Source organism: Ambystoma mexicanum, chromosome 3q (genome assembly GCF_040938575.1).
Source record: "Ambystoma mexicanum isolate Mex_15411 chromosome 3q, UKY_AmexF1_1, whole genome shotgun sequence".
In the NCBI taxonomy this organism is placed as follows: Eukaryota; Metazoa; Chordata; class Amphibia; order Caudata; family Ambystomatidae; genus Ambystoma; species Ambystoma mexicanum.
This window is the reverse complement of record NC_090926.1, coordinates 1,280,874,529-1,280,886,624: the sequence shown is the minus strand read 5'-3', so window position 1 is coordinate 1,280,886,624 and position 12,096 is coordinate 1,280,874,529. Positions and strand designations below refer to the sequence as shown.

General features: G+C 43.8%; 1 protein-coding gene across 5 annotated transcripts in view; it reads right to left on the bottom strand.

Annotated features, from left to right (window-relative positions):
- LOC138447877 (regulator of G-protein signaling 8-like) overlaps window positions 1-12,096 on the bottom strand; it is a 658,995-nt gene that overhangs the window by 454,961 nt on the left and 191,938 nt on the right. For all 5 annotated transcript variants that reach the window (XM_069604341.1, XM_069604343.1, XM_069604346.1 and 2 more), the window contains one exon: window positions 10,104-10,168. In XM_069604341.1, the coding sequence (XP_069460442.1) occupies window positions 10,104-10,168 (65 nt within the window). The remainder of the gene's footprint in view (window positions 1-10,103; window positions 10,169-12,096) is intronic.

The following is a 12,096-nucleotide window of genomic DNA, read 5'->3' as shown; positions in this document are numbered from 1 at the left end:
GACTAGGTAGTGTATGACTCTGTAGTGTATGACTAGGTAGTGTATGACTATGTAGTGAATGACTAGGTAGTGTATGACTCTGTAGTGTATGACTAGGTAGTGTATGATTATGTAGTGTATGACTATGTAGTGTATGACTACGTAGTGTATGACTAGGTAGTGTATGATTATGTAGTGTATGACTAGTTAGTGTATGATTATGTAGTGTATAACTAGGTAGTGTATGACTCTGTAGTGTATGACTAGGTAGTGTATGATTATGTAGTGTATGACTATGTAGTGTATGTCTACGTAGTGTATGACTAGGTAGTGTATGATTATGTAGTGCATAACTAAGTAGTGTATGATTATGTAGTGTATAACTAAGTAGTGTATGACTCTGTAGTGTATGACTAGGTAGTGTATGATTATGTAGTGTATGACTATGTAGTGTATGACTACGTAGTGTATGACTAGGTAGTGTATGATTATGTAGTGTATGACTAGGTAGTGTATGACTACGTAGTGTATGACTATGTAGTGTATGACTACGTAGTGTATGACTAGGTAGTGTATGATTATGTAGTGTATAACTAGGTAGTGTATGACTCTGTAGTGTATGACTAGGTAGTGTATGATTATGTAGTGTATGACTATGTAGTGTATGACTACGTAGTGTATGACTAGGTAGTGTATGATTATGTAGTGTATGACTAGGTAGTGTATGATTATGTAGTGTATGACTAGGTAGTGTATGACTAGGTAGTGTATTACTATGTAGTGTGTGACTATGTAGTGTATGACTAGGTAGTGTATGATTATGTAGTGTATGACTAGGTAGTGTATGACTACGTAGTGTATGACTAGGTAGTGTATGATTATGTAGTGTATAACTAAGTAGTGTATGATTATGTAGTGTATAACTAAGTAGTGTATGACTAGGTAGTGTATGACTATGTAGTGTGTGACTATGTAGTGTATGACTAGGTAGTGTATGATTATGTAGTGTATAACTAAGTAGTGTATGACTAGGTAGTGCATGACTAGGTAGTGTATGACTATGTAGTGTGTGACTATGTAGTGTATGACTAGGTAGTGTATGACTAGGTAGTGTATGATTATGTAGTGTATGACTAGGTAGTGTATGATTATGTAGTGTATAACTTAGTAGTGTATGACTAGGTAGTGCATGACTAGGTAGTGTATGACTATGTAGTGTGTGACTATGTAGTGTATGACTAGGTAGTGTATGATTATGTAGTGTATGACTAGGTAGTGTATGATTATGTAGTGTATAACTAAGTAGTGTATGACTAGGTAGTGCATGACTAGGTAGTGTATGACTATGTAGTGTATGACTATGTAGTGCATGACTAGGTAGTGTATGCCTCTCTGGTGTATGACTATGTAGTGCATGACTAGGTAGTGTATAACTAAGTAGTGTATGACTAGGTAGTGTATGCCTCTCTGGTGTATGACTATGTAGTGTATGACTAGGTAGTGTATGACTAGGTAGTGTATAACTAAGTAGTGTATGACTAGGTAGTGCATGACTAGGTAGTGTATGACTATGTAGTGCATGACTAGGTAGTGCATGACTAGGTAGTGCATGACTAGGTAGTGTATGACTATGTAGTGTATGACTATGTAGTGCATGACTAGGTAGTGTATAACTAAGTAGTGTATGACTAGGTAGTGCATGACTAGGTAGTGCATGACTAGGTAGTGTATGCCTCTCTGGTGTATGACTATGTAGTGCATGACTAGGTAGTGCATGACTAGGTAGTGCATGACTAGGTAGTGTATGCCTCTCTGGTGTATGACTATGTAGTGCATGACTAGGTAGTGTATAACTAAGTAGTGTATGACTAGGTAGTGCATGACTAGGTAGTGTATGACTATGTAGTGCATGACTAGGTAGTGCATGACTAGGTAGTGCATGACTAGGTAGTGTATGACTATGTAGTGTATGACTCTGTAGTGTATGACTAGGTAGTGTATGATTATGTAGTGTATGACTACGTAGTGTATATGTAGTGTATGACTAGGTAGTGTATGATTATGTAGTGTATAACTAAGTAGTGTATGACTAGGTAGTGCATGACTAGGTAGTGTATGACTATGTAGTGTGTGACTATGTAGTGTATGACTAGGTAGTGTATGATTATGTAGTGTATGACTAGGTAGTGTATGACTACGTAGTGTATGACTAGGTAGTGTATGATTATGTAGTGTATAACTAAGTAGTGTATGACTAGGTAGTGTATGACTATGTAGTGTGTGACTATGTAGTGTATGACTAGGTAGTGTATGATTATGTAGTGTATAACTAAGTAGTGTATGACTAGGTAGTGCATGACTAGGTAGTGTATGACTATGTAGTGTGTGACTATGTAGTGTATGACTAGGTAGTGTATGATTATGTAGTGTATGACTAGGTAGTGTATGATTATGTAGTGTATAACTAAGTAGTGTATGACTAGGTAGTGCATGACTAGGTAGTGTATGACTATGTAGTGTGTGACTATGTAGTGTATGACTAAGTAGTGTATGATTATGTAGTGTATGACTAGGTAGTGTATGATTATGTAGTGTATAACTAAGTAGTGTATGACTAGGTAGTGCATGACTAGGTAGTGTCTGACTATGTAGTGTGTGACTATGTAGTGTATGACTAGGTAGTGTATGATTATGTAGTGTATAACTAAGTAGTGTATGACTAGGTAGTGCATGACTAGGTAGTGTATGACTATGTAGTGTGTGACTATGTAGTGTATGACTAGGTAGTGTATGATTATGTAGTGTATGACTAGGTAGTGTATGATTATGTAGTGTATAACTAAGTAGTGTATGACTAGGTAGTGCATGACTAGGTAGTGTATGACTATGTAGTGCATGACTAGGTAGTGTATGCCTCTCTGGTGTATGACTATGTAGTGCATGACTAGGTAGTGTATAACTAAGTAGTGTATGACTAGGTAGTGTATGCCTCTCTGGTGTATGACTATGTAGTGTATGACTAGGTAGTGTATAACTAAGTAGTGTATGACTAGGTAGTGCATGACTAGGTAGTGCATGACTAGGTAGCCATGACTAGGTAGTGCATGACTAGGTAGTGCATGACTAGGTAGTGTATGCCTCTCTGGTGTATGACTATGTAGTGCATGACTAGGTAGTGCATGACTAGGTAGTGCATGACTAGGTAGTGTATGCCTCTCTGGTGTATGACTATGTAGTGCATGACTAGGTAGTGTATGCCTCTCTGGTGTATGACTATGTAGTGCATGACTAGGTAGTGCATGACTAGGTAGTGCATGACTAGGTAGTGTATGCCTCTCTGGTGTATGACTATGTAGTGCATGACTAGGTAGTGCATGACTACGTAGTGTATGACTAGGTAGTGTATGACTATGTAGTGTATGACTAGGTAGTGCATGACTAGGTAGTGCATGACTAGGTAGTGCATGACTAGGTAGTGTATGCCTCTCTGGTGCATGACTATGTAGTGTATGACTAGGTAGTGCATGACTATGTAGTGTATGACTAGGTAGTGTATGACTATGTAGCTATGACTAGGTAGTGCATGACTAGGTAGTGCATGACTAGGTAGTGTATGCCTCTCTGGTGTATGACTATGTAGTGCATGACTAGGTAGTGCATGACTAGGTAGTGCATGACTAGGTAGTGTATGCCTCTCTGGTGTATGACTATGTAGTGCATGACTAGGTAGTGTATGCCTCTCTGGTGTATGACTATGTAGTGCATGACTAGGTAGTGCATGACTAGGTAGTGCATGACTAGGTAGTGTATGCCTCTCTGGTGTATGACTATGTAGTGCATGACTAGGTAGTGCATGACTATGTAGTGTATGACTAGGTAGTGTATGACTATGTAGTGTATGACTAGGTAGTGCATGACTAGGTAGTGCATGACTAGGTAGTGCATGACTAGGTAGTGTATGCCTCTCTGGTGCATGACTATGTAGTGTATGACTAGGTAGTGCATGACTATGTAGTGTATGACTAGGTAGTGTATGACTAGGTAGTGTATGACTATGTAGTGTATGACTAGGTAGTGTATGATTATGTAGTGTATGACTAGGTAGTGTATGATTATGTAGTGTATAACTAAGTAGTGTATGACTAGGTAGTGCATGACTAGGTAGTGTATGACTATGTAGTGTATGACTATGTAGTGCATGACTAGGTAGTGTATGCCTCTCTGGTGTATGACTATGTAGTGCATGACTAGGTAGTGTATAACTAAGTAGTGTATGACTAGGTAGTGTATGCCTCTCTGGTGTATGACTATGTAGTGTATGACTAGGTAGTGTATAACTAAGTAGTGTATGACTAGGTAGTGCATGACTAGGTAGTGTATGACTATGTAGCCATGACTAGGTAGTGCATGACTAGGTAGTGCATGACTAGGTAGTGTATGCCTCTCTGGTGTATGACTATGTAGTGCATGACTAGGTAGTGCATGACTAGGTAGTGCATGACTAGGTAGTGTATGCCTCTCTGGTGTATGACTATGTATTGCATGACTAGGTAGTGTATGCCTCTCTGGTGTATGACTATGTAGTGCATGACTAGGTAGTGCATGACTAGGTAGTGCATGACTAGGTAGTGTATGCCTCTCTGGTGTATGACTATGTAGTGCATGACTAGGTAGTGCATGACTATGTAATGTATGACTAGGTAGTGTATGACTAGGTAGTGTATGACTATGTAGTGTATGACTAGGTAGTGCATGACTAGGTAGTGCATGACTAGGTAGTGCATGACTAGGTAGTGTATGCCTCTCTGGTGCATGACTATGTAGTGTATGACTAGGTAGTGCATGACTATGTAGTGTATGACTAGGTAGTGTATGACTATGTAGCCATGACTAGGTAGTGCATGACTAGGTAGTGCATGACTAGGTAGTGTATGCCTCTCTGGTGTATGACTATGTAGTGCATGACTAGGTAGTGCATGACTAGGTAGTGCATGACTAGGTAGTGTATGCCTCTCTGGTGTATGACTATGTAGTGCATGACTAGGTAGTGTATGCCTCTCTGGTGTATGACTATGTAGTGCATGACTAGGTAGTGCATGACTAGGTAGTGCATGACTAGGTAGTGTATGCCTCTCTGGTGTATGACTATGTAGTGCATGACTAGGTAGTGCATGACTATGTAGTGTATGACTAGGTAGTGTATGACTATGTAGTGTATGACTAGGTAGTGCATGACTAGGTAGTGCATGACTAGGTAGTGTATGACTAGGTAGTGTATGCCTCTCTGGTGCATGACTATGTAGTGTATGACTAGGTAGTGCATGACTATGTAGTGTATGACTATGTAGTGTATGACTAGGTAGTGCATGACTAGGTAGTGCATGACTAGGTAGTGTATGCCTCTCTGGTGTATGACTATGTAGTGTATGACTATGTAGTGCATGACTATGTAGTGTATGACTAGGTAGTGTATGACTAGGTAGTGCATGACTATGTAGTGTATGACTAGGTAGTGCGTGACTATGTAGTGCATGACTAGGTAGTGCATGACTAGATAATTGTATTTCATTGTGTTGGTTTGCACCTATCGTTTTAACCTAAACTTATTGGGTTATTGTATTCTAATGTGTCTGTATAGGCGCTATCTTTTTAGTGCTCTATCAGTTTAAGTTGTTTTTTTATACACATCATACAGTCACTTTCATTAGAAATATTGAAATGTCAGTATTTTCTTCACAGAATTCCGCTCGTGTGTATGTATTATCTTATACCATATTCCTAACATGTTACCTGTTATGTGCAGGAAGGAACACGTGTTGTTATCGAGTGCTGGTGCACGCGGTAACAGACAAACGTTCTATCTTAGAATGCTTTTGCGTGCAGCTGCTCTGAGGCGACAGTTGATTGGAACTCTCTTCAAAATCGTGCTTGTGTGTTGCTGTTTGCACATGCATGTTAGCGAGTGTGTGTGTGTAAGTGTGCCACTGTGTGCATGTATGTGCCTGAATATGGAAGACCACTATGCTGGTGATGAGAGCAGTAGTAAAGCTTTTCAACATATATGTGTGAGGCCATGGGGTGAGTGCGTGCCTGCCACTATGTCTGCGTGTGGGCGTGCTCATGCATGTGTCGGTATCAGAGGGGCGCACCTGGCCTGTGGGCAGACGTGTACAATAGCTGTAAGCTGGTTGGAGTACCCGAGCACGTGATGGAATACCTGCATTCGAGGGAATTATTTGGGCATGTGAGGGCACTGCCTGGCATTTGGAAAGAGTATCTAGGGAGCATATGATAGCAATACAAATTATAAATATTAAAATATATTTTGAACATTTTTAGACACATGTAAGCTTAAAAAATCTACAATTGTAAACAATATTATTAAACAAATTACAAGTATTTAAGAACTTTTTAAAATTAGATATATTATAATTAGTATGACAGCAAGAAATATTAAAATATATTTTGTAAGGGTACATATGAATTATTTAAAAAATAATAAGGTGCAGAGAAATGAAACCATTTATAATATATATTCAGAAATGTCTAGTAACATTAAAACTGTTTCAGAAAAATACGAATGCGATAGCACCTTTCTATCACACATGATCTACATTCAGTTTCTACATCTACCAAAATATTATGAGAATGTGTGTTTCTTACGCTTTCATTCAATCATGCATTCACCCACCTTTACGTCTGCATGATCTCATTCATCCAGCATCCATTTAGCGTTTACACTTTCATCCAGTAATCTATGCATGTATACATTCAGCCTGGTAATATCAAACTGAGAGCTTCGGTGTGTCTCACATGTCAGAAGGCGTCCTTGCTGCTTGGTGGTCTTGTGTCTGTTTCCCCTCAGTGGTGCATCACTCACATGTCCAAGGGCGTCACTGGTGTGTGTGCCTCATGTGTCTGAGGGCTTCCTTGGTGTGTCTTTCAAATGTGCGTGGGCTTTGTGTGTGGATCTATGTATTACAGGTCTGAGGCCATCATTACTTTGCCTCCAACAATTAGGTGGACTTTGGTGGTATGTCTGCACATATCAGAGGACATCTGTGGCGTGTCGGGTGCTCCTTCAGGTGTGACTCTTGCATGTCAGAGGGATGGTCTGGTGAGTGTCTAACATGTCTGAAGGCTTCGGCTGTGTCTCCAGTGTCGCATGGCCCTGCTGCTGTGCCCCCCTCATGCATGGTAGGTATTACCCATCTCTCAAGCCTGGGAGGTTCAGTGGTGTCTCACATGTCACCTCACACTGGTGATGTGTCCCTTACATGCCTGGGAGGTTCGGTGCTGTCTTTCAGCTGACTCACGTCTCTAATGTTGTGTCACACACACACCACTGGAGGTGCATTCTTACAGCCGGGGCGACTTGGTGCTGTCGCCCACATGTCTTTGGCTCCGCTTCTGCATCACCAAAATGTCTGGGAGGTTTGCTGCAGTCTCTTATGTGTCTCACGTTCCTGGAGGGTTTGGGTGTGTCCCTCACATGTCCCATGTCTGTGGTCCTGTGTCTCTCACATGCCTGGCACTTCAGTTGTGCCTCTCACATGCCTAGGTGTTCATTTGTGTGTCTCAAATGTCTCTGTTGGTGTGTATGCGTCTGTGATGTTTGCGCCATAAAATAGCTTAGCAGAAAGAGGGCTCGCTGCTGTAATTTGCGTGTTATCTGGAGGTCGCAGGTTGAAATCCCGGCAAGGACAACTCAGCCTTTATTTTTTATTTATTTTTTATTTTTACAGTTGTAAAACGCCCAAAACCTGAGGCACCAGGGCGCTGTTGCATAAACCAGTTACATGATACATACTTAAAAAAATACAACAGGTTACAACATCACAGTGGGGGGGGGGCTTGGGCAATCTAATGGGCGAGTAAGTGACTATGACGCTTAGTGGGTTAATCAGATTAGGTGAACAGACAGGTTTTCAGTGCTTTGCGGAATTTCCAGTAGGAGCTCTCCGCCCTTACTTCCGAGGGGAGCGAGTTCCGTTGGTTGACTGCAACCGCTGGGAAGCTGACCCTCCTCCTTTCATTTTTTTGGTTTTGGGTACAGTGAGGCGGTGGGCGTAGATGGCTCTAACAGGTCTGTTGGCGTTGGCTCTTACAATTTTCCAGGCCAGGTATTGCATGGCTGAATTGCTCAGGCATTTGTGAGCCATGGAGAGTGTTTTGAAAATGATTCTCTTTTTATGGGGAGCCAATGCACTTTTCTCCTGGCGGCGGAAATGGGGTCTCTCTTTGGGATGTTTAGGGAAGAATGACCTGGAGTTTATTGATGTTCTTTTTTGAGGTTCCAGCGAAGAGACTATTACAATACTCAACCTTTGCTCCAGTGGTGGCTCTGGCGACGGTAGCACAGCTTTCGGGGGTTAGGAATTGTCTTGCAGCATTGATAAGCTTGGCTATATATGCTGCTGAGGATGCCTCAGCATTTACTTGTTGGGTGAGGGAGAGGGCCGAGTCTAGCTAGACCCCCCCCCAATGTTTTTACTGCGAATGAGACTGGGATCTAGATGCCGTCTATGTTGAAGGCAGTGTATTGGGGGCCAAGTTTCTGTAGCATTGCAGGTGGGCCTGCCAATAAGATCTCAGTTTTGTCATCGTTTAGACAGAGGTAGTTTGAGGCCATCCAGGATTTTATTGCATAATACATTTTGTTGGGCAGATGTGAGTCTCTTTTGTAGCAGCCTGACTGGGGTCGGAGAGTTTGAGTGTCATTGGCATAGTCAGTATAAGAAATGCCTGCTTCATCCAGTATGTCGAGCAGTGGTTTTGTGAAGATGCTATAGACGGAAGGAGAGACGCAGGAGCCTTTTTGGAAGACCCACATAGTTCCGTTTTCTAGAAGTGAGGCTATCCAGGAGGTGGCATTGGTGGAGAAGTTTGCTGAGTTGATGAGATGGTGACATAGAGTGGAGTGGTTTACTAAATCGAATGTGGCTGATAGGTCTAACAGAAGAAGGATGGCTGGTTTGCCTTCATCTCGGAAGGCGTTGAGTTAGATTTTGAGGTCTAATAGTTCAGTTTCGGTACCATGGCCATGGTGGAAACCTGATTGGCGAATACGTAAAATGTGGTTGGTTTCAAGATAGGATTGGATGTGATTGTATGCTGCTCTGTCTACAATCTTCAGCAAGAAAGGTACTGTGATTATGGGGCGGCAGTTGTTTGAATTGGAGGGGTCAAGTGACGGCTTTTTGAGTAGACGGTGGATCCAGGATCCTTAAGGCTAGCTGGTACAGTGTTGGAGGTGAAGGAGGCATTAATGAATTTGGTGATGAAGGGCACAAGGTGTTTGGAGCAGTCTTTGCTAGCAGCAGCAGGAGGTTGGGGTATTGTGGTGGCTGTTTATGTGTTTGGGGGGACAGCTGCCCGGGTCTTGTACCCTGTGGCTGAGGGTACTTGCATGGGAGTTGGGTTTATGTTGGCTGTGCTCTGCCGGTGGGATGCGGACATGATGGTAGCTGCTTGTTGGGAACAGTAAGAGGTGGGCGAGTGATTGGCGCTTACTCTTGAATGGAGGTGGGCATTTCTGTTTGTGGTGGATGCTGGTAGGTGGGGGGGGGGCTCCTGATAGTCCTGGAGCTTAGTTTGGCCTTCTGACAGTGATTTGAGACTGCCTGGTGCACACCTTGTGAATCCATCGTGTGCTCAGGGATGTGTTGTGATGGGGTGTGGCAGCGGCGGGCCTGTGAACTAGTGAGTTAGCATTAGCATGGTGGTTGGCCGTTGCTGAGTGGGTTTGGGGTGGTCTATGGCCAATGTCTGGTGCAGTGGTTAAGGTGTCGTCCTTGCAAGTTCTGAGACTTTGTTGCTGGAGTGCGCGGCGATCGGTTGATAGCTGAGCGGGGAAAGTTTTGCCATGAGCTGGCGTGGTACGCGTATATGGGTCACGCGATCGAGCATTGTGGGCGTGGCTGCTGGTGAGGCGGGTTACGCTTGGGAGCCTAATGCCGATCAGGGATGAACTGGTTGAGCTTTGCAGCGCTGTTCAGGACCTTTCATCCTGCCGAGGCTGATACATGAGTATCAACTTCGGTTGGTTGATAATTGTATGTAAATATGTTCTATCTTCAGCACTTAAATAACAAATCATCATCCTTGTCTCACATGTCACTCACATGCTCCTGTTTTTCTTTTCGCCGTCATGATCCCGGGCCTTCAATGGCTCCTTGGACTGGATGAGCTGCAGAAGGAGAGACACCCTGGTCAGTGATTCCGGAGGATATCGGTATAAGACATGACTTCCCTTAAGCACAACATCCTCAGCACACAATTGCCTTTCAACACATCCACGTATGCACACAACGTCTAACACACTTCTTTGCAAGCCTCTTCTTCACCCACCCCAGAAAACACACTCACAACGTGACCCATTCCAATCTGTAGGGGCTTAGCCAGTCCTGGGCTTTTTCTGTGCATTCTGGGACATGTAGTTCCACTTTTCCCATTATTAAACTTGGACTACACGTCCCAGAATGTAAAGATAAACAACAGATTGGAAGGGCTCATGTTGGCAGGTATGGGCCCATTGCACAGTAACATGAGCCCCCTCTGTCCAGCGTCTTAGCTCCGCACTGAGGTGGTTGAAGGTCTTCTTGTCTGAATGGAGGACACCTATCATTCAAACCCAGTCCTGTGGGGCACGCCCCCTCGTCTCCACCTTTTCAAGATTGATGTCAAACTAATCATGGCCCCATTACGAAAGCATGAATTCTTATGCCACGTCTATGCAGATGGCAAGCAAACCCACATAAGGGCAACATGCCAATAAAACCAATTCGCCAAACTGACTCTAAGCCATAGAGAAGTGGATGGGACTCAATAGCCTCGAGCTTAGGGGGGATAACCCTTAAATCCAAATCCTCAGCCTGCTTCAGCTGCACAAAGAACCCTCCTCACTATCACCCCTCCCACCCCCACCCCCACCCACCTCATCTGAAGACAAATTTGCAATGGAAAGCAAGGTACGCAACATAGCCTGCATCTGGGATGGGACCTCATGAACTTATAGATAAATGCCTATTTCATATCAGCTGTGACGAGGAACCCAGTAAAGATGGCAGAGATACAATGCTTCAAGAGTCTGTTTTCCCCGGCTTCAGTAGGTGATCTGAACCAGGCCTGCAGAGAGGACAGGACAGGGATAACCTGGGCATTTGTCCATCTATGTACCATCATACATCATACTTGCTCATTCCTCTTTGCCCCCACCCAGAAAGGTGCAGAATGAGACATGTCTTCTTTTTGGCATAAAAAGGTCGTTGGTCCCGAGAAGAGTGAGGACGCTTCCGGCTTTTCTATGGCTCATTCGGAGTCTGTCTCTTGTCACTGGTCGCCAAAACACTGCCTCGCCGTCCCGCTGTTCCTTATGCAGGGTGGGTGGGTGGAAAACGAGAATCTTCCTCAACTGCGGTTTGGTGTACAGACCCATGGGATACCCTTATGGCACCCATGGGTGGGGGTGCAACCCTGTGCCCCTAGTGTTTGTTTCTGGGCACCTGCGGGTGGCCCACAGAGCAGGGTATGGGCTGGTGGCAGCTCCATGCAGAATTTCACAGGTGTGCTGAGTATCCTCCATTTTGGGATACCCAGGCCCTGGCATTGGAAACAGTTGATTCCTGATAGAAAACAAGATGGCCCCTGTGGCCTCTTGCTTTCTATTGCCTGTTACCTTGTTTTCCCAAAGTCCTGGGAAGCCCGGACTCTGTCCCTTCCCCCTGACTGGCTGTTGGGTGGAAGTTCCATATATGGTGTTGTTGTGAAGGCCCAGCTAGACTGACTGGAGCCTTCCCAGTGACTGTATGTTGTGGGTACAACTGTGGGTGGGACCTGGGTGACTGTAGTTTGTGACCAATATGCACTTCTTGTTGTGGTTGTCTAGTTTCTGGTATGAGACACAAAGACTGAGACTGCTCTGCCTGAAACTGGTATGAATGCAGTGTGTAGTGTTGAATGGCTGGGTACTTGTCCCAATCCACATTCCTTGTTGTGAGTGTCTGAGAGGGAGGAGTGTGGCCTGAATGCACTGTGTGCCTGAGTGGCTGACTGACTGCCTGAATGCCCTTCTGTATGATTGGCTGCTGAGTGTGAGCCAGCAGTGTGGATGAGAGA